The sequence below is a fragment of the Hyla sarda genome, chromosome 4 (genome assembly GCF_029499605.1).
Source record: "Hyla sarda isolate aHylSar1 chromosome 4, aHylSar1.hap1, whole genome shotgun sequence".
NCBI classification, from domain to species: Eukaryota; Metazoa; Chordata; class Amphibia; order Anura; family Hylidae; genus Hyla; species Hyla sarda.
Genome location: NC_079192.1, coordinates 341751890 through 341775923, shown reverse-complemented (window position 1 = coordinate 341775923; position 24034 = coordinate 341751890). Strand labels below are relative to the sequence as shown.

The window sequence follows — 24034 nt, the reverse complement described above, 5'->3', positions numbered from 1 at the left end:
GTAAATGTTTGCAAGGATCCCTTCCCACTTACTGAATGGGCAAATCTGTGACACGACTTTCTGAGCGCATCCAGAAGGCAATCCCCATAAGTTTGTCTGCCAATAACTAGGCCAGGTCCTAAATAATAAATGCACCTAATTCTTTATTGCAATAAGGCCAGTCAAAATATGTTTCTCATTAACGCTACCTCTTCTTGTACCTCTGTAGCAGGACACTCTAGACAGGACAACTTGACCTGTCTAGCCAGAACTAACTAGAAATCAGGGTTTGGCACTGTCTATGCTGGGAATAAAGGTGGAGGGGGACAGTCCTTCTTAATTGGCTAAGGTGTAAGACATGTGACAGGACCACTGCTCTTACATAGTGAAAAAGGGTGTCGTGACGGGGTGTTACATCTGTCAAACCGTAAGACTGCAAAGCCCTACAACTTAGGAACGAGGAATGTACAAAAAAGGTATATGATCAGGATCCACTAAGCTATCTAAAGAATAAACTAATACATTTTGTATGTTTTTATGAGTGATCATAGGTCTTTAAGAAAGGGCACATGTTCTTGTTCAGTAAATAGTTTTTAGCATTGTGTCATATTCTTGTGCTACTCCTTCTGGATATGAATGAATACATTCAGAACTTCGCATCATCTTCCTACACACTGAAAAGGGAAATGTTAATACCCAGTTGTCAATTGATTTATGCATTTTCAAAGGAATAACACAATGCATTTTAGCCAGCATTATTATTTCATGGGAAATACACATTTACTACATATCAGGGGGGCTGCCAGGTCATCTTTCAACCTACAAAGACATTTCTTTTTTTCATCTTACAGGACAGAAACACAGAAAGGTTACTCCTCTGGAAAAATGCAAGTAGCGTATCCTCCACCAAGTCATGATACAAGTAAGTCAGTTTAACAGCTGTAACAGTTTTGGAGGGTTCTATTAAGCTTTACGAACATTGTTAAATAAAAGAATCACAACTGCAAGTCCCAGCCTGACCCCAGATAAAATGATCCAGACTGTCAGTTTCATAGATCACTGTGATGCTGACGGTTCAGATCAATAGACCTTTTATAATAGCCCACTATATTGCTGACAGTTCAGGTCATCAGATGTCATCATAGATCACTATGATGCTGATAGTTTGGGTCTTCAGTACTGATTACAACAACTGTTGCAATGCAACGCTTCTTGTGGATGACCGCTGGGACCAGACCAAAATGGCGGATGGAAATCACCTAACCTGCCTCTGCCTCTAATGATTGCTATAAATAGTACCCTATGGAGGTGTAAAAGTGTAAAATTAATGTTAGAACTAAGGTTAACAAAAATGTTAATAAACCCCTCCCCCAATAAAAATGTTATTATAGCTGATGGTTTGGCTCACTAGACCACTATGATGCTGATGGTTCGGGTCATTAGGCCTGTCATCATTAGATCACCATGTTGCTGGCGGTTCAGAACACTAGGCCTGCCATCATAGATCATCATGATGTTTTTGCTTTGGGTCAGTTGTCCTGATATCATTAGATCACCATGATGCTGACGTTTCAGGTCATTAGGTCTGCCATCATTAGATCACTATGTTGGTGATGATTCAGGTCATTAAGCCAGCAATCATATATCACCATGATGCTAACGCTTTGATAGACCTGTATTTGGGCCATGACTTACGGTGGTAAAAAAAAAAAAAAAATGGCCATATTACTCTTGTTTGAAACAGGGCTAAGGGTGGGTTCACACCACGTTTGTAGTGTACAGTTGCTGGATCCAGTTGGGAGGGGCGAAAATCAGCCGCTCCCGTATCCTAGCCGGATCTGGCCCGAACCCCATTCATTTCAATGAGCCGACCTGAGTCAAACGCTGACTCCGGTTGTCTCATTTTTCCCCATATACGGTATACCACGGTTTTAGTTCTGGTCAGAAAACCGTATAAGGGGTAAAAATGAGACAACCGGAGTCAGCGTTTGACTCCGGTCGGCTCATTGAAATGAATGGGGTTCAGGCTAGATCCGGCTGGGATACGGGAGCGGCCAGTTTTCGCCCCTCCCAACCGGATCCAGCAACCGTACACTACAAACGTAATGTGAACACACCCTAACACTGTGTGCAGTAAGCTCCTCCTAGCAGCAACTGCAGGTCATCAGAATTTCCTGGGATCCTGGATTTAGAAGCAATCACCAAGTTTTACAAATATATATAAAAAAAAACACCTTATTTTTCTTTCCTAAAGGCATGTCTGAAAGCTTTGATGAAACAGACTCAGACTCATTTGTAAGTATTTACTGTATGTAATTTTTCTATATTACAATTTTTATTTAAAAAAAAAACACAAAATGCAAAAGACCATCTAAGTATGCAAACATTGACTATGCAGCGGATGAAAGAGCTTAGAATCCTATAAAAAGATAAACTTAATTATGTTTAAATGTAATTTTAGAGAATACCTCCTGCTTAAACGTCTCAATATAAGAAATATTTGATCAGGTTAGTATACTTGTTCTCATGGTGTTCTAGATTCCCTTATTCAATACAGTATTCCTATTTGAAGCAGTAAAGTTAGAATGACGGACCTACAGCTATAACAGCCTAGAAGACAGAACATGAGAAGAACATTAATCCATTTATATAAAACACTGATGAATATGTTTCCTTTTGCCCTCAAAATAGGTATCACCAAGATCAACTGTCAGTGCCCGTGATGACATACATTTAAGTTAAAGGGGTTATCCAGGAAAAAACTTTTTTTTATATATCAACTGGCTCCAGAAAGTTAAACAGATTTGTAAATTACTTCTATTAAAATAATCTTAATCCTTTCAGTACTTATGAGCTGCTGAGGTTGAGTTGTTCTTTTCTGTCTATGTGCTCTCTGATTACACCTGTCTCGGGAACTGTCCAGAGTAGAAGCAAATCCCCATAGCAAACCTCTTCTACTTTGTGCAGTTCCCGAGACAAGCAGAGATGTCAGCAGAGAGCACTGTTACCAGACAGAAAAGAACAACTCAACTTCAGCAGCTGATAATTATTGGAAGGATTAAGATTTTTTTTATAAAAGTAATTTACAAATGTGCTTAACTTTCTGGAGTCAGTTGATATAAAAAAGGTTTTTTTTCCTGGAACATCCCTTTACTTCCTAAAGCTATGTCCACACATAGTTTTTCTGGCCATTTTGAAACTTAAAATGGTATAAAGAGATATATATGTGTATATATATATATATATATATATATATATACATATATATATATATATATATATATATATATATATATATAGTACATTATAATTTAGTTGTGGCCCCAACAGAGAACACTGGGTCATTTTGAAAGAAGTGCAATTGTGGCATGAAAAACATTACTTTGTTGTCTAAACTGTCCATATTTAACCACATGACCTTGTAATTGTGGAACATATAGATACATTTTAAAGGGTATTCCAGCCCTAAAAAGAGCCGGGGCAACCTAAAACTTATCCCCTATCCTGCAGATAGGGGGATATGTTTTTGTACATGATACTTCTCCTTTAAGAAGTTACAAGAGAGTTAAGTACCCTCTTTGTAAATATCAAGGAATCAATAGGAATTTGTTTTCCATTTTATGGGGATTTTGGTGTCTTCAATTTAAAGGAGAACTGTCGGCAGAAAAACAGGGAAGTAAATAAGTACACGACTAGATAAGGATAGTCATTAGGACTCCAAGCATACCATTTTTTTTTCTCCATATTGTAATTTTAGAGAATACCTCCTGCTTAAACGTCTCAATATAAGAAATATTTGATCAGGTTAGTATACTTGTTCTCATGGTGTTCTAGATTCCCTTATTCAATACAGTATTCCTATTTGAAGCAGTAAAGTTAGAATGACGGACCTACAGCTATAACAGCCTAGAAGACAGAACATGAGAAGAACATTAATCCATTTATATAAAACACTGATGAATATGTTTCCTTTTGCCCTCAAAATAGGTATCACCAAGATCAACTGTCAGTGCCCGTGATGACATACATTTAAGTTAAAGGGGTTATCCAGGAAAAAACTTTTTTTTATATATCAACTGGCTCCAGAAAGTTAAACAGATTTGTAAATTACTTCTATTAAAATAATCTTAATCCTTTCAGTACTTATGAGCTGCTGAGGTTGAGTTGTTCTTTTCTGTCTATGTGCTCTCTGATTACACCTGTCTCGGGAACTGTCCAGAGTAGAAGCAAATCCCCATAGCAAACCTCTTCTACTTTGTGCAGTTCCCGAGACAAGCAGAGATGTCAGCAGAGAGCACTGTTACCAGACAGAAAAGAACAACTCAACTTCAGCAGCTGATAATTATTGGAAGGATTAAGATTTTTTTTATAAAAGTAATTTACAAATGTGCTTAACTTTCTGGAGTCAGTTGATATAAAAAAGGTTTTTTTTCCTGGAACATCCCTTTACTTCCTAAAGCTATGTCCACACATAGTTTTTCTGGCCATTTTGAAACTTAAAATGGTATAAAGAGATATATATGTGTATATATATATATATATATATATATATATACATATATATATATATATATATATATATATATATATATATAGTACATTATAATTTAGTTGTGGCCCCAACAGAGAACACTGGGTCATTTTGAAAGAAGTGCAATTGTGGCATGAAAAACATTACTTTGTTGTCTAAACTGTCCATATTTAACCACATGACCTTGTAATTGTGGAACATATAGATACATTTTAAAGGGTATTCCAGCCCTAAAAAGAGCCGGGGCAACCTAAAACTTATCCCCTATCCTGCAGATAGGGGGATATGTTTTTGTACATGATACTTCTCCTTTAAGAAGTTACAAGAGAGTTAAGTACCCTCTTTGTAAATATCAAGGAATCAATAGGAATTTGTTTTCCATTTTATGGGGATTTTGGTGTCTTCAATTTAAAGGAGAACTGTCGGCAGAAAAACAGGGAAGTAAATAAGTACACGACTAGATAAGGATAGTCATTAGGACTCCAAGCATACCATTTTTTTTTCTCCATATTCCATATTCCTCAGTGCTGAAATATAAGTTTATTATGTTATTGTGCAAATGTGGCTGAAAAGCCAAAGGGGGTGTTTCCCTTCAGGGCAAGAGGAAGCAAGCAGGTTCATGGACTGTAATAAAGAGGACATTGGTTGGACTTACCTGGGCTCTTGCCATGCTGGAGAATGCTATCTGGGCACTAGCACAATATCCTAGCACTAGCATAATATATCTTGTCACTAGAAAAGACTATAGAAAAGACTATAGAGATAGAAAAAAGAATGCCTGATGACAAGCCCTAGTCCTTAGATTGTCAACACCCATATTTTTCTGCTAACAGGTCCACTTTAACGAGTGTTTTTTATTTACCTTCCTCTGGATCAACTGATGGACTTTTGGTGATCTTTTTTTTTTAACCCACTAACGATGTAACTCTTTGTATAAGGAGGATGATGACTATGAGAATCCAGATCCAGATGAGCAAAATGATGACTATGAATCCCCAGCTCCAGATGATGAAGATAGTGGCAACAGTGATGGTTATGAACCACCCCCTTCCAATAATGATATTCTTCCAATCAATCCTCCTAAAATAACTTCTTCCAACCCAGATTACATTGGTAAAGCATTTTAATATATTCACTCATTGTGTAATAATTTCATTTCATTTTGCATGTTGTCGAACATGGGCGTTTGATGAAAAAGGTCTTTCACCAAAAAAAAAATAATAATAATAATAAGATTGGTCATATTTTAGCTGTAGTACATCATATACTATAGACACACAGGAGGCATAAATAAAATCTGTCTAATTCTTAGTGTAAATTCAGCTCAGGCTGTTTAAACATCTGGTACATCTTAAAACCATCTAGTCTAAATTTAGATCCTTTTTAGGTTGGCATACTTTGAAGCATATTTAGGTACATGGCATCACATTTAAGGCACCCTTCTTTCGATAAAGCCACACCCACTTTCCACCAAGACACTCCCTTTGATGTGCAAAGCTTACAACTTCAATCTTTCTGGCAAACTGAACCACAATTCTTGTGAACACACTTTTATTTAATCCAACCAAAAAAGACCCAAAACAGTGGCACCGAAACCTATAGCCCTCAACACCACGAGATGGAGATACTCACTTCAGGCAGGAAACCAGATACAACCAAACACGGCGGTGCTAAGACAATAAACAGGAATCAATAATGTACAAACTGTAGAAAAGGACAGGAGTACTGCACACACCGCGTAAGATCTTGTTATTCAGCTCCCATCTCGGCCCGCTCCTCCGGTAGGGAAATCAGGACAGCTCAGAGCACCCCACGCTGTCCTGATTTCCCTACCGGAGGAGCGGCCCGAGATGGGAGCTGAATAACCAGATCTTACGCGGTGAGTGCAGGATGCCTGTCCTTTTCTACAGTTTTTACACTTTTATTTAATTTCCCCACTGTCTACATTTTTCCGAAGTTAGTTTGCACACTTTTACCCAGTGACCAATACCTGTCAGACTCCCTACAGAACCAATAGCCCCATAGAGCTGCCCTGAAGGACCATAAAAATGTTGGGATAAACATGCTAAGTATGGTGTTTGTTATTTTATAGTCCTAGGAGGCTGTAGTATGTTTTTTCACTAAATTAGAATACCCCTTAAGGGTAAGTTCAAATCAGACGTACAGGATCTTCTGAATATTTTGCTGCATAGTGTGTGGGTGGACAACTTTACTATTGGTTGCTAGGGATGTTGTTGCTAACCTCTGACAAGTGTATTTGCATCATTCTAATTGGCCCACAAGTGAAAAGAAGGAATATGCAAATATTCACATATGCGAATATGCGCATAGGCGAATATTCACATATGTGAATATGCGCATATACGCAAAAAAGTGAATATTCATAATTTTTAATATATAGCGAATATATTTGCAATATTTGAGAATTGGCATATTTGCGATATTTGCGATAAAAATTTGAAATGCGAATATTTGTGCCCAACACTATTCAATAATTGCTAATTGATGGATGAAGCTGAGTGGGTAAGTGAAGAACACAGGTAACTCCTCACATCTCATTAAAGTGTACCTGTCATTAACAAAAACTTTTTGTATAATGTAGAAAATTACATTATATGTTTATTTGTAATATACATTGGTTAAAAAATGTGCATAGTTTTGTCCCTGCAGCTTTTGCCTGTGTGTCTCTGTGAGGAGTCCAAATACAGGAAGTGTGAATATACAAGCAGAGTTCTGTGCAATGAGGCTTTATGACATGTCCCCGGCTCACACAGCAGAATGATTGACAATTCGGGAGCCTGCTCAGAGCCCTGCTTGTCCTGCCTATAGAGACACACAGGCAACAGCTGCAGGAACAGCCTTTTCACCCCAAAATTTACACATTTTTTAAATTAATGTATATTACAAATGAACATATAATGGCTTTATCTACATTATATGAAAAGTTTTTGTTAACGGCAGGTACACTTTAAGTTCACTGTGAAAAACATTTATTTTGTTGATGTACATTTGTGTTTTTTTCCACATTACTGTTAAATTATTGTATATTTTATGTATTCATTTTTATTGAACACTTTATACGCTGGATGATTAATTTATCAATAGTGTTGCTCGCGAATATTCGCAATGCGAATTTTATTCGTGAATATCGCATATTCGCGAATTCGCGAATTTTCGCGAATATAGCACTATATATTCGTAATTACGAATATTCATTTTTTTTTTTTTATCTCAGTACACATCACAGTGATCATCCCTGTCTGCTTCCAGCTTGTGTGGTGTAAAGAAGGCTTTAATACTACTGTGTGAGACTGGCGTGCGAATTTCATATTTCATTTCAATTTGCATATGCTAATTTTTGCATATGCGAATTTTCACATATGCTAATTTTTGCAGTTGCTAATTTTCGCATATGCGAAAATAAAATGTGAATATTACGAATATGCGAATTTAACGAATATATATGACGAATATTCGCCCATCTATTCGCGAATATTCGCGAATTCGAATGTCGAATGATACATATGTCAGTCATCTGGCGGCATTTTCCTCTGGAGTTTACCTGAGGTAAACTGATTGCAGAACCAATCCTATTTATTTGAATGGGACAGTTTACATTCATCCGGCATTTTAATTTGGACGCCAGACAGTTAAATATGCTACATGGGTGCCAGACAGGGGAATGTATCTTGCTGTGTTCTCCTGTATGGTATTCACAATAATGAATGCCCGATCCTGAAGGACTGATGACAACTGATGCACTTCTGTCATCAGTTGTGGCATCAGTTGCGGCTGAGCCAGATGCCAGACATATGTAGCCTTAGTGGCCCACCAAGAAATTCAATAGGAAAAAAATTTAAGGCAACACTCTAGAAAATCTTCAAAACAGCAGTGGTAGATTATTCACCTATAATTCCCATGCAATGTTTCAAATGTCACCATGGAGATGCTAAAATATTTCCTACAGTAAGATTTCCTGAAGAGCAGCTTTCAACTTTTTTGCTGTTGCGTTATTTAGCTGCTGTGTTCAGTCAGTAGTTAAAGGGGTACTCCGGTTGAAAACTTTTTTTTTTTTTTAAATCAACTGGTGCCAGAAAGTTAAACAGTTTTGTAAATTACTTCTATTCTTAATCCTTCCAGTACTTATAAGCTGCTAAATACTACAGAGGAAATTATTTTATTTTTGGAACACAATGCTCTCTGCTGATATCACGAGCACAGTGCTCTCTGCTGACATCTCTGTCCATATTAGGAACTGTCCAGAGCAGCATATATTTGCTATGGGGATTTTCTCCTACTCTGGACAGTTCTTAAAATGGTCAGAAATGTCAGCAGAGAGCACTGTGGTCATGATGTTAGCAGAGAGCTCTGTGTTCCAAAAAGAAAAGAATTTCCTCTGTAGTATTCAGCAGCTAATAAGTACTGGAAGGATTCTTCTTTTTAATCAAAGATATTTACAAATCTGTTTATCTTTCTGGCACCAGTTGATTAAAAAAAAAAAAAAAAGTTTCCCCCCCTTAAATAAACTACTACTTTATATCCAGGGATGTATTGGATATGTGTGGTCTGTACAGTAGTGTAAAGGATTAGTTTTAGGTAGTATGGCCCTCAGTAAGTGAGAAGACCATGTAATGCAGAGAGGACAATTTGCGATGATGACAATATTTAATATTTTTAAGTCTGTATTCATTTAGTGTCGTTCTCATTTCCTTCTATCATTTCTGTAATAATATAATCTCTTCTATTTTAGACAGACCAATGGCAAGTAATTCTGTTACACATCCTCCAAATCCTCCACAAAGACCTGCAATTTGTACTCCAAGAAGCAACACAGTATGTCTATTTTAATAATACAGTATATTAATGTAGCACATATTGATCAAACCTTTAAATGATTTAACTGTGGCTACTTTGTAATTGAAAGTTGCTGACCATACATTTTTACTGCTTTTAAAACAGAGATAATATGTGAAATATAAGAGAGAGTCAATAATCATCTACAATATAACTATTAACTTTATTTTAATAAAAATGGAAAACCTCACACATTTTTCAGTAACACCCCTTGCTTTTCAATGTACTCCCATTGTTTCACTAACTTCTTTAAGACCTAAGGTAAAAAGCTTTTTTTTTTTGGCTAAGCTGCAAGCCTTTCAAGCGCCGCTTCCTTCAGTTCTTAGTCTGAGGTAAAACGACGACCTTTTAAAGGTTTGTTCACACTACATGACCACCGAGCCTGAGCCCCCTCTCAGCAGTGCCCTGAAGCCATGTGATAGTCCCAATGAGACAGAGCATATGCGTGAGACCTCAAATAAGCCTTAGCTCTATGTGACTGCTAAGGGGCGGCTCAGGCTAGGAGGTCAGGTGGGAGTTGGGAGTGGTCCTGCTACTGCCTCATTGCACCAAGGAACTGTTAGGCTAGGTTCAGACTACGGAATCTCTGGGCAGAAAATTTTCGCATGGAGATTCCGAGTGCGGCCAGCGCTGACTGAATCAGTCGGCGCTAGGACCGCGCGGACACTGCAGTCTCCAATAGACTGCAATGTGTTCCGTGCGGATTTCCGCCTGAAGAAAGAGCAACGCCATGCTTCAGGCGGAAATTTCCAAGCGGATTTTCCGTTCACAAATTTCGCTTCACAAATTCCGAAGTGTGAATTTGTGAACGGAAACCCATTTACTACACTATACATTTTAGCAAGTGGAATTTCTGCCTTCAATTCCAAAGACGAATTGCATGCGGAAATTCCGTAGTGTGAACCTAGCCTTAGAATACAGAATAAACAATGGATTAGCATGGAACGGTGCATTTACATTACAAGGGTATCACTATGAAGGAAATTTATCAAAGCTACTAAGTGACTTTTTTTGCTTATTTTATGCGCATAAATTGTCGCATGTGCGCCAAAGCAACTTTTATGCGACTTTTTGAGGGTATGTGATCTTAAGCAAGTTTTGTTAAAATTCCTAGGTAAGCAAGTTTTCAATTTTTCACTTTGCAATAGTAGTGAATTTATTATAGCTACATTCGCAAAAAAAGTTGCATGTAAGTAAAAAAACAGCACAGCAAAGCAAAATTAAATCCTATCTTTTGAATTTCACGTATGTACGCAATATCAATGGGGCTGGTAATCTGTTTCTGAATTAATGGCGATTTCACTTGAATTTGTGCTATTTATTAAAAAATGTTTTCACAAAACTCTACAATCTAAAAAATCCCCACCAGCGCATTTATAATGTGACCCCCCCGTCACAGTTGTCAACCATGCAGCGCTATATGTGAATAGTATGTCTATCAGAACGCATCCAGCAGCCGCCCGGCTGATGATCCTGATAGATATACTTATTCATTCACAGAGCGGCAGCTGCATATGTATATAGATGTGCTAGGGGGGGAAGACATATAGCGTTATCTGCCCCCCACAGCGCTTCTATATACATATGCAGCCGCCGCGCTATGAATGAATAGTATATCAATCAGGATCATCGGCCAGGCGGCTGCTGGATGCGCTGCTGACAGGCATACTTGTCACATATAGAAGCCGGCGGCAGCGCATTGTAGTCAAATGTACCGCCGGCTTGTTAACTTAATAAATGCGGATCGCAGCGGGTCTCTGCAGAATGACCCGTTGCGATCTGCACCTCAGCCCCTGGACTATAACTCCCATCATGAGTCTGTCCATGATGCGAGTAGTAGTCCTAAAAGTCCCGCAGCCGGGGGATGTGCAAGTGCCATCCCTCAGCAGCGCCGTGGTACTACAACTACTTCCATCATGGGACAGACTCCCATGATGGGAGTAGTAGTCCAAGGGCAGATCGCAGCAGATCATTCTCCGGAGTTCTGCTGTGATCCGCATTTATTAACTCTTATAATTAATAATTCTTATAATTCTTATAATTCATAATCCCCGCCAGGAGATGTAACGCCGGCTGGTATAGTTAATAAATGCGGATCGCAGGAGAGTGAACTGCAGTGATCTGCCCCTCTGCCCTTGGACTACTACTCCCATCATTGGACAGAGCCTGTCCCATGATGGGAGTAGTTGTAGTACCGCAGCGCTGCTGAGGGATGGCACTTGCACATCCCCCAGCTGTGGGACTTTTAGGACTACTACTCCCATCATGGACAAACTCTGCCCATGATGGGAGTTGTAGTCCAGTGGCTGAGGTGCAGATCGCACCGGGTCATTCTGCAGAGACCCGCTGCGATCCGCATTTATTAAGTTAACAAGCTGGCGGCATATGCGTCTACACTGCTCTTCCGCCGGCTCCTATATACACTGTCATAATTCATAATCCCTGCCGCCAGGAGAGGGATCTCTGATTGGTCAATAGCTATTAACCAATCAGAGCTCCTCTCTCCTGGCGGGGATTATGAATTATGACAGTGTATATAGAAGCCGGCGGCAGCACAGTGTAGACACATTTACCACCAGCTTTTTAACTTAAAGGGGTACTCCGGTGAAAAACTTTTTTTCTTTTAAATCAACTGGTGCCAGAAAGTTAAACAGATTTGTAAATTACTTCTATTAAAAAATCTTAATCCTTCCTGTACTTATTAGCTGCTGAATACTACATTGGAAATTCTTTTCCGTTTGAAACACAGAGCTGTCTGCTGACATCATGAGCACAGTGCTCTCTGCTGACATCTCTGTCCATTTTAGGAACTGCCAGCGTAAAAGGAAATCCCCATAGCAAACATATGTTGTTCTGGACAGTTCCTAAAATGGACAGAGATGTCAGCAGAGAGCACTGTGCTCTTTATGTCAGCAGACAGCTCTGTGTTTCAAAAAGAAAAGAATTTCCGCTGTAGTATTCAGCAGCTAAAAAGTACAGGAAGGATTAAGATTTTTTAATAGAAGTAATTTACAGATCTGTTTAACTTTTTGGCACCAGTTGATTTAAAAAAAAAAAAATTTCACCGGAGTACCCTTTAATAAATGCGGATCGCAACAGATCTCCAGTGAATGATCTGCTGCGATCCGCATTAAATTTGAAAAGCCGTCAGTACATGCAGCTACACCGCGCTCCTGTGCTCCAGAATAAGCTGTCATAATTCATAATCCCCACTGCCGGGAGACAGGAGCTCTGATTGGTGAATAGCTTTTCACCAATCAGAGCTCCCATCTCCCGGCAGCTGTGATTATGAATTAAGAACTGTATATAGGAGCCGGCGGGAAGCGCAGTGTAGCCTCATGTACCGCCGGCTTTTTAACTTAAATGCGAATAGCATAACAAGCCGGCGGTACATGCGTCTTCCCCGCGCTGCCACCGGCTTCTATATACACTGTAATAATTCATAATCCCTGCTGCCGGAAAACGGGAGCTCTGATTGGTCAATAGATATTGACCAATCAGAGCACCCCTCTCCCGGCCACGGGGTTTATAAATTATTACAGTGTATATAGAAGCCGGCGGCAGCGCAGTGTATTCAAATGTACCGCCAGCTTGTTAACTTAATAAATGCGGATCGCAGCGGGTCTCTGCAGAATGACCTGTTGCGATCTGCACCTCAACCCCTGGACTATAACTCCCATCATGGGCAGAGTCTGTCCATGATGGGAGTAATAGTCCTAAAAGTCCCGCAGCTAGGGGATGTGCAAGTGCCATCCCTCAGCAGTGCCACGGTAGTACAACTACTTCCATCATGGGACAGACTCTGTCCCATGATGGGAGTAGTAGTCCAATGGCAGAGGGGCAGATCGCAGCAGATCATTCTCTGGAGATCCGCTGCGATTCAAATTTATTAACTCTACAAGCCGGCGGTACATACGTCTACACTGCGCTCCTCGCCAGTTCCTATATACAGTTCTTATAATTCATAAACCCCGCCAGGAGATGGGGGCTCTGATTGGTCAATAGCTATTGACCAATCAGAGCTCCCCTCTCCAGGCCACGGGATTTATGAATTATTACAGTGTATATAGAAGATGGCGGCAAAGCAGTGTAGTTAAATGTATAGCCAGCTTGTTAACTTAATAAATGCGAATCGCAGCAGGTCCCTGCAGAATGACCCGTTGCGATCTGCACCTCAGCCCCTGGACTATAACCCCCACCATGGGCAGAGTCTGTCCATGATGGGAGTAGTAGTCCTAAAAGTCCCGCAGCCAGGGGATGTGCAAGTGCCATTCCTCAGCAGCGCCGCGGCACTACAACTACTTCCATCATGGGACAGACTCTGTCCCATGATGGGAGTAGTAGTCCAAGGGCAGAGGGGCAGATCGCATCAGATCATTCTCCGAAGATCCGCTGCGATCCGCATTTATTAACTCTACAAGCCGGCGGTACATACGTCTACACTGCGCTCCCCGCCGGCTCCTATATGCAGTTCTTATCATTCATAATCCCCGCCAGGAGATGGGAGCTCTGATTGGTCAATAGCTATTCACCAATCAGAGCTCCCCTCTCCCGGTGAGGATTATGAATTATGACAGTGTATAGAGAAGCCGGCGGTACATGCGACTACACTGCGCTGCCTCCGGCTCCTGTATACAGTTCTTATAATTCATAATAGTAGCTAGGGATTCCTGACTTTCAACTGCAGCTCCATCTTCAGTCATTTCTAGTAATAACTGCTGAGCTGCACTTGGTGGTTCTGAATGTTTTTTTTTTTTTTTGGACTTATGCTTGCAAAAAGATTGAGCCATGGCAAGGATTATACTCAGGTAATGTTTTAAAACTTGAAAGAATTACGGAAAAATTAATTCACACTTGACAGTGAAGTAACAAAGCTTGGGGAATGATGAGGAAAGACTTTCTAGATTCTTGCTTAGTAGTATACCTTCTGAAGTTGCTTTGTGAGGTGATATTCAAAGTTTGACTTTCGTGCGCAAAATATACTACTGCTGTGCGACATTTTGATAAATCATGAAACACGAAAGAAAAACCAAAGCAAAAAAAAAAAAACGACATAGATAATGACTTTCAGAAGCAACATTTGATAAATTCCCCCCTATATTCTTTAGCAATGGTAGTGCAGTATATGGGAAAATGTGCTCTTACTTACCCTTTATTCTGTGTCGACTCCATATGATTTCTGCTCTATTTGCCATGGAGCAGAAAGGTGTGAGTCCGAAGAAGAATTAAGTGAGGGAATTTTTCTTGCTTAATTCCATAGTATGAACATACCCTAAAGGGAATCTGACACAGTACACTTTTTATCCTGTTTGAACCAGGAGTGGTGGTCCTGGTGGCTTCTGCCTGCTCCTCTAGCCTTGATTGATAGCTCTTTCCCTGTAACCAAATGGAGAGAGTTTTCATTCAAGCCTAGTGGAGCGGGGAGAAGCCGCCAGGGACTGTACCAATTACTTTGGCAGTGTTTAGGCAGTGATGATAAGTTCACTTTAATGTCTGCTTGAGTGGACCAAACAGGTTGTGGTGTGAATCAGTAATACTGGGGCTATCGGGAGGTGGAATCAATAAACTTTAGTTTTTGGGAGATTTCAACACTATGGGCAGCAGAATGGGAACGGACATTGTCATGCAACAACAATGTTATACAACAATTGTTCTCAGCGTATTCTTTAGATTTCAGCCTGTCAGTAAGCATCTCACTGTAAGGAGTATAGTATTTTGTTAAGCCTCTCTGCTGGTTATGTTCCAATACTAAACCATGTGAGCCCTACAGACCTGTAACCATCAATTTTTCTGCTATTGGTTGGCTTTTGAACTTTTTCCCTTAGAACCGGCACAGGGGGCTTGTGATGTAATTGCCCTGCCCTCTCGTGACGTCACATCTGCCCCCTCAATGCAAGCCTATGGGAGGGGGCATGATACTTTCTTTCATTAAGGTGCCAAACACCATGTATTCCTCATCCCTTCTGCTATCATTATCGTTATTACCAGGCTTGCACGATTGCCTGGCAATTTTGAAAAGCTTAGAGCGAGACCAGGATCGACTCTCTCATCTCTAGTCTTGATTCTTCTTGGTGTAGTTTTCAGACAAGAATGAGATAATTTTAGTATGCAGTAAATGGTTGTGAACCCAGCTTTAGAAAAAAATAAATAAAAAACAAGGTTATGGTTCCCTGAATAGTCATGGATTGTTAGCAGTGGCACTGGGACAATAGTGTTATGGTCAAAAACATAAACATCACCAGAATAGCAGCCAGGAGTCAGGCCACAGGGAGTAACATACTCAACGCTCAGAACCAGGAGTCAGACTACAACTACCAGGCAGAAATTTTGAAAAATACAAAAGCAATGTAAGGAAAATAATTGAGGTCAGGATAATAAACAGTAGCAAAACACAGAAACCAGGAAACCAGTTTTGACAAAGAAGGAAGCCAGGAAAGCAGTCAAGGAGGAAGCTCTCTACCACTTCTCTCTGAATTGCTCAGCTCATGAGACATATCTCTCCCTATTTACACATAGAAAAAAACACAACCTATAGAAAAAATAAACAGGGTTCTCTCTATCATGTGATAAATATTTTGTGTTATTATTGAGTGTTTGTTATGTAATGCTGTATTCACATTAAGGCCACATATGAAATTGCAATATGGAAAGAAAGTCCAGCACTTAGGAGTGTAATCCAAATGCCTTTGCTTTTATTCAACAATATATACCAAGGTACAGACAGGAGGTAAAAACTTTCTGACAGAAATTAAATACACATTAAAATACTGTGAAACCACGTCCTTTTTCCGGTGACGTGGATTTCCAATTAGACATAATCCTCTCAGACAGGTGAGTTCTCCTGCATGTTAACCCTTGCAGCCTACCGTCCAGGTGCCCGTAAAAAATCCGTATCATTCATTATATATGTTAAATTGGTAAATCCCTACACGGACAATCAAGCTTACATGCGGTTTACAACAGCAAAGATAAATGTATCATGTGATTCAGTCATGGCAACCAACTGGAAAATGTTACCAAAACATTAACATGTATTGTTCAACTTCATTCTTGGAAAACCGCTTAGTCTGAACAGACACTGAACCTTCTAATATGTGGTAAAGATCTAACCTTCTATTCATTCCGGAAGGATGTCTCGTGCTGAGCACTAACATCCAGTAAGTTTCATGATAGTATAATCTCTTCCTAAGGTCTCCTCCTCTGGACTTGATACATACCTTCGTAATGCCACATACTCTGATGGAATTAGTGTCTCCTGCATGGACATCTCTAAAATATTGCGACATGGTGGAGATGTTAACACTTAGATTTTTTGCATCCAATATGTGTTCCCTTGCCCGAACCTTTAAAGCATTGCATGTGCATCCTACATGTTGGACATGGCAGGACATGCAGGATTCTAAATACAAAATGGATGATGTTTTACAATTAACCCCTTAAGGACACAGGGTTTTTCAGTTTTTGCACTTTCGTTCTTTCCTCCTTACCTTTTCAAAATCATAACCCTTAAAATTTTGCACCTAAAATTCCATATTATGGCCTATTTTTGTGCCACCAATTCTACAGTACTTTGCAGTGACGTTAGTCATTTTACCCCAAAATCCACGTCGAAACAGAAAAAAAATTCAAAATTGAAGACATTTTTTTTTACGGGCACCTGGACAGAAACCTGCAAGGGTTAACATGCGGGAGAACTCTCCTGTCTGAGAGGATTATATCTGATTGGAAATCCACGTCACCGGAAAAAGGATGTGGTTTCACAGTATTTCAATGTGAGTTTAATTTCTGTAAACTATTCTATGACCAAGCACTACTGGCGTGAAACGTGTCAAAGTTTTAACCTCCTGTTTGTACCTTGGAATATGCCGTTGAATAAAAGCAAAGGCATTTGGATTGCACTCCTTAGTGTTGGACTTTCTTTCCATATTGCTTCTTCTATTAGCCGGAGACAAAGCCTAGCACAGGCGTGCATTGAGTGGAAGGGGTGAGCTGTCACCTGTGGCTGCTTTTTGAACAGTGATTGGAGTCTATGAAACAATGTATCCATAGACTCCAATCACATATGTCATATTGGCCTCCATTCATTGGATTTCCATTGGGATTATCTTTTGTTTGCTTTATGGAAGAACACAGACTTGCATAGTTTTATAAAACATAGAAAAATATATTTTCCTTTATAAATTTTTCCATTTTAAATTCACTGGCCTGCTATACTGCAAGTTCATACAAGCAGATCAACAGCATGTATTTATGGACAGCAAGAGCAATAAAAATGAATGTGAAAAATGATACCACTATATTTTTTGCAGTTCCCAGGAGTCCAGCCATCTTTGGGTCAAGACAGCCCTAGATTATCAAAGCCAAAATGTATGTGGTTTACTTCAATTACAACAGTTAGAAAACGACAAGACTGGTAAAAAAATGTTGACTAACAAGGACCTATATTTAATACCCTCACTAAAAGGTTAAAGGGGTATTCCAGGCGTTATTCTCTTTCAGCCATTGAGCCTATGATGGCAAGTTATAATACTGTGTATTATGCTTTTATTACCTCCATGTGGCGCTTTGTTCTGTTTTTATTTACTCGACCCATAACTACTTCTTTAGTGTAAGTATTTTTATTTTGTTGTCTCTGACCTTTCCCAGCATTCCATGTGGCCAGTATCAATATGTCATAAGTCACATGGTCTCCAGAAGGCGTGGCTATGCTGCAGTGGGTGAGTGGATAGAATTTCTTTAGTGAATCCCTTCAACCCTGCTATCCACCTACCTACTAAAGCATAGCCACACCCCCTGGGGACCATGTGCTTTATGACATATTGTCTCTGGCAGCATGAAATGCTGAGAAGAGTCAGAGACAACAGTAAAATAAAAAAGATTTTTACTGGACAATCACTTTAACTACTGAACTCAATATTAAAATGACTGCTTGTGCACACACATGTGTCTATGCAGAGAAATGTACAGATCTCTTGGCCAGCCAGGTGGAGGAGCACAATGCTGTCTGCTTCCCCAGCTAATAACTCTTGATCACAACGGGTCTCAGGAATAAGACTTGGTGCGCTCACAACGGGTCTCAGGAATAAGACTTGGTGCGCTCACAACGGGTCTCAGGAATAAGACTTGGTGCGCTCACAACGGGTCTCAGGAATAAGACTTGGTGCGCTCACAATGGGTCTCAGGAATAAGACTTGATGCGCTTGCAACGGGTCTAAGGAATAAGACTTGGTGCGCTCAACAACTTTTGACATGTCTGATCAACATGTCAAAATTTTTTATTAATGACAGAAACGCTAAAGGGTTAAAAACAGAATTTTATAAAAATTTATTTATTTTCTAAAATAATAATCCAAGTGTTTTGATGTCTTCCTATACTAATGAGAATAAAGGAGCAATACAAGTGTAGGAACAGTACAATCATTACACCTACCTATTCCCATCCCATACTGCTTCCCAGCAGGACATATGTTCTGTCTCGCTCAATATCTGGTTAGGGGAATTCACAGTTGTCTAATTAGGAAAACTGAAATTGTTTATTTTACTAAATGTAAAAAAAAAATAGTTAATTCACAATATGTTTCCTATCTCTGTCCTGACTTAGTTTTTTGAGGCAAACCCAAAAGGGGATGTAGCCTTATCCCTTGTAAAATCTTTTGACATGTTGTCCAGATTTGTCAAAAGTTTAGATCACCTTGGGTCTCAGTCCTGAGACTAAATGCAATTGTGTGCAATAGCTGGTTGAAGTGCTCAGCAGCGCACTTCACTCCCTGGCCGGCAGCCCAATCTGACTCTTTCATCACATTGTAGTGAAAGACTTGGATTTGATTGACAATGGGGGAGACTAAACTTTTGACATCTCTGGGTAACATAAGTTTTTACAGATGACACTAATGCTTTAAGTCTTTCCATTATATTTCTCAGTGCCGATTTTTATCATATTTCTCAGGGTTTTTAAATCCACTTGGTTTAAAAAAAACTGATTAAAAACTGGCAGAAAACTGCAGGTTTTTTTTTTCCCTCTAACTTTACCATAAACTGCCACTAAAGCTGTCTGTGTGATTCCACCCTCAATGTTCACCTGTTGTACATTTGTTTACTTCTCTATTACTTCTCTATAGTACTAGCTCCAAGTGTAGACAGAAATACCAAGCCAAATGTTGGAAAACTGCCTTCCACTTCAGGTCAGTGAACAAAAAAGTGCTCACTTGCTCCATATACTGTAACACAGTTCATTTCTGATTTTGAAGGTCATCTTGAAAAGAGCTAGGATGAATTCATACACAACAAATTGTTTGCAAATATTTCTGTGGCTATATTAGGGGAATGAAGAAATCCAAGTGGGTGCAATTGAAACAGTTCAAGTACATATGAGTAGGTAACCGATAATGCAAATACAATACGCCAATCTAAACCACCATGCAAACTAATTGTAGGAGCAAGGACTCATGTCAAACAAAAGGAGTGCCTGCTACCTAACTGTACAGGTAGCCAGTGATGCCTGATGCTTTGCCTGCATGCTGTCAGTAGAACTTTTGCTGCCACAGAATAGAGTATAGGTGGCAATGCTATATGTATCGCTCTGTATCTCATGTCTCACTTCTCAGTAGTGTACCACGTATACTGTACACTACAGGAGCAGGGACCCCTTTCTTTAGTTTTTGCTCTTGTTTCTATGGCAGCCTTTGCTAATAGGGTAAGGTGTCCGGAAAAAGACAGGAGTCACTGCTCCTTCATTTCATGCTACACTGGCAGGGTACCATTCTTTGGGACAGATGTAGCACGCAAGCCATATAGTTGGTGAAGATTACATCTATATGCTGCCAATGTCCACTGCTCAAAAAATGTTTGGGAACACTTAAACAACACTTTAGTCAATCACACTTCTGTGAAATCACACTGTCCACTCAGGAAGCAACACTGATTGATAATCAATTTCACATGCTGTTGTGCAAATGGAACAGACAACAGGTGGAAATTATAGGCAATTAGCAAGAGAACCCCAATAAAGGAGTGGTTCTGCAGGTGGTAACCACAGACCACTTCTCAGTTCCTATGCTTCCTGGCTGAGGTTTTGGTCACTTTTGAATGCTGGCAGTGCTTTCCCTCTAGTGGTAGCATGAGACGGAGTCTACAACCCACACAAGTGGCTTAGGTAGTGCAGCTCACCATGGATGGCACATCAATATGAGCTGTGGCAAGGTTTGCTGTGTCTGTCAGCGTAGTGACCAGTGCATGGAGGCGCTACCAGGAGACAGGCCATTGCATCAGGGGACGTGGAGGAGGCCGTAGGAGGGCAACAACCCAGCAGCAGGACTGCTACCTCTGCCTTTATGCAAGGATGAGCACTGCCAGAGCCCTGCAAAATGACCTCCAGCAGGCCACAAATGTGCATGTGTCCACTCAAATGGTCAGAAACAGGCTTCATGAGGGTGGCTTGGGGGCCCGACATCCACAGTTAGGGGTTGTGCTTACAGCCCAACACCGTGCAGAACGTTTGGTATTTGCCAAAGAACACCAGGATTGGCAAATTCGCCTCTGGCGCCCTGTGCTCTTCACAGATGAAAGCAGGTTCACACTGAGCACATGTGACAGACGTGACAGAGTCTGGAGATGACATGGAGAACATTCTGCTGCCTGCAACATCCTCCAGCATGACCGGTTTGGCGCTGGGTCAGTAATGGTGAGTGGTGGCATTAATGGTGAGTGGTGGCCACACAGCCCTCCATGTGCTTGCCAGAGGTAGCCTGACTGCCATTTGGTACTTAGTTGAGATCCTCAAATCCCCTGTGTCCCTTGTGAGACCATATGCTAGTGTGGTTGGCCCTGGGTTCCTCCTAATGCAAGACAATGCTAGACTTCATGTGGCTGGAGTATGTCAGCAGTTCCTGCAAGGAAGGCATTGATGTTATGGACTGGCCCGTCCGTTCCCCAGACCTGAATCCGATTGAGCACATCTGGGACAACATGTCTCGCTCCATCCACCACAGACTGTCCAGGAGTTGGCGGATGCTTTAGTCCAGGTCTTGGAGGACATCCCTCAGGATACCTGATTTCCATTGATAATTTTTGTGGGATTTTGTTGTCAGCACATTCAACTATGTAAAGACAAAAGTATTTCATATGATCAGTGAATTCATTTAGATCTAGGATGTGTTATCTCAGTGTTCCCTTTATTTTTTTGAGCAGTGTATGTTATCCTTATACAGTGCAAAAGAAATTCCAGAAATTGTCAAGTAATGCTCTTATTCCATTTTTTTTACATAAAAGATATTACTTATTTAAAAGAATCACATGTAAAATACATTACTAATATTTTATATCTCTTGATGACTGTTCCAACAAAAACTTTTCATATAATGTAGATAATACCATTATATGTATATTTGTAATATACATTGGTTAAAAATGTTGTATATTTATGGCTGAAAAAGTGCTGCAGCTATTTCCAGTGAGGAGTCCAAATACAGGAAGTAAGGACGGGACAAGCAGGGCTCTGTGCAGACTCCTGGCTTGTCATTCATCCTCATGTGTGAGCCTATAGCATGTGACAGAGCCTCACTGCACAGAGCCCTGCTTGTCCTCACTGCACAGAGCCATGCTTGTCCACCCTGACTTCCTGTATTTGGACTCCTCATAGAGACACACAGGCAATAGCTGCAGGGACAAAAATATACATTTTTTTTTTACCAATGTATATTACAGAAATACATATAATGGTATTATTTACATTATAAAAAAAAAGTTTTTGTTGATGACAGGTACACTTTAAATTCACATTGAAAATCCTAACAGTAGTGTTTGTGAGTACCAAATATACCACAGGTTAAGCTGTGCCTTGTATTCTGCTGGTCTACACTGTTACAACACTTTTTAGAGGTTTGTGATTTGTTTTGTTAGATGTCTATATATTGTTAAAAAAAATGTATTTATTTTTTCCTCCCAGGGAAACATCTGACAAGCCACCCAAAGGTAAGTATGAAAGATAATGATAACTGTCCTTTATATGCTGGTGTTATAGAAATAATAAATAATAATAATAATAATAATGATAATAATAAATGTATTATTAGGATACATTCACAGGTAGAGGATCTGCTGCACATTTTCTGCTGCTGATGGATAGCAAAATTAGCAAGATATGCGGCAGATCCTGAATGCGGAATATAAGAATTGTCTATTTACAGACCTCAACAAACGACACAGTTCAGGCTACAAATATCAGCGACTGCTAAGGGTTGCTCTCTTCCTTCTTCTTGTCTGTATCATTGTTTATAATAAAGGTATTATTTCTGCAAACAGCAAAAGAGAGAAGCCATACAAATCCATGTCCATTAGAGGGCACCATATCCTAAGAAATTTGCTGCAGATTTCTTTAGCCATTGTCATTGAAAAAGATTTTAGCTAATAGACGATCTTACTTCCATAATGGAATGATGTAGAAATGTATTATAGAATAACTTTTATTATCTTTACATCAGTGGCATAACACATTAGATTGTATAAAATGCTTACAGGGTACTGGTGGGTTTGCAAGGTACAATATATCAGTTACAATGGGGGAGATTTATCAAAACCTGGCCAGAGGAATAGTTGCTGAGTTGCCCATAGCAACCAATCAGATTGCTTCTTTCATTTTCAACAAGGCCTCTGCAAAATGAAAGAAGCGATCTGATTGGTTGCTATGGGCAACTGGGCAAATTTTCCTTTGCACAGGTTTTGATAAATCTCCACCAATATGAAGATGATGAGAACATTTCAGGGGCAGGTTCTATGAAATTCTCTAACAGTCTATCAAAGTGAAAGCTTTGCCTACAATGCCACTTGAGGTCTCGGGGAAGCTACCCCTGCCACCTCCTGGGTTGCACCAGCCAATTTTGGGGGGATTTGCCCCTCACCTTCATAGGTCCTTTTTTCACTATGTTTAACAAATTCCTCGACCACCTACATCTGCAGACATTGCATCTGCTTTCACCAGAAGCACAACCCCCGAAAAGAGGCAAACAAAAAATTGTTCTTCTTCCAGTCATACAGAATTGGTCACAAATTCACCTTTTGTGTCTTGGGTGAGAAACAAGACAAGAGTTAGAATGTGATCACAGCTTCAAAGGATTCATGCAAAGGTAAATATTAGATTCTTTATTGTAAGTCACAAAACTGTGTTTCGGATCTGGAAAAGACCAACAAAATAAGAAGGTGTTTAAATAGATGCCACTGGAGTCACATTCTCACCTCCAGTGCACCACAGAGCTCTTTTGCATATTGAAAAAAAAAGTTTTCTCAGATAATAACACATCATACACTAAAAGTAGCATTTATTACATAATAACATGCTCTAGTACCAGCAGATTAATTTCGCCAAAACTGGTGGTAGACTCTTCTTAGGCTAGGTTTCCACACAGGTTTTTTTAGTTGTCAGAAGTGGATCCAATAGGAAGGAGAAGTATAAGTCCTATATATTTCCCATTCCTTTTAAATACACTTCTGACTTTGGCTCGAAAACTGCAGTGGCAGTATTCCACAAAACAACAGAAAAAACCTGTGTGGAAACCTAGTCTAAGAAGAGAGTCTACCATTTGTTTTGGCAAAATGAAACTGCTGGTACTGGAGGATGTTATCATGTAATAAATGCCAGGAATAAAACGTGTGTGGAAACCTAGCCTTATAGTGGTA

The 24034-nt window shown here is 39.9% G+C and overlaps 1 protein-coding gene across 1 annotated transcript in view; it reads left to right on the top strand.

Annotated features, from left to right (window-relative positions):
• The window catches only part of LCP2 (lymphocyte cytosolic protein 2), a 143871-nt gene that overhangs the window by 71662 nt on the left and 48175 nt on the right, over positions 1 to 24034 (top strand). Inside the window, exons 5-11 of the mRNA XM_056516522.1 lie at positions 831 to 901; positions 2234 to 2274; positions 5449 to 5623; positions 9261 to 9343; positions 17674 to 17731; positions 19483 to 19545; positions 22308 to 22333. Of these exons, the coding sequence (XP_056372497.1) occupies positions 831 to 901; positions 2234 to 2274; positions 5449 to 5623; positions 9261 to 9343; positions 17674 to 17731; positions 19483 to 19545; positions 22308 to 22333 (517 nt within the window). The remainder of the gene's footprint in view (positions 1 to 830; positions 902 to 2233; positions 2275 to 5448; positions 5624 to 9260; positions 9344 to 17673; positions 17732 to 19482; positions 19546 to 22307; positions 22334 to 24034) is intronic.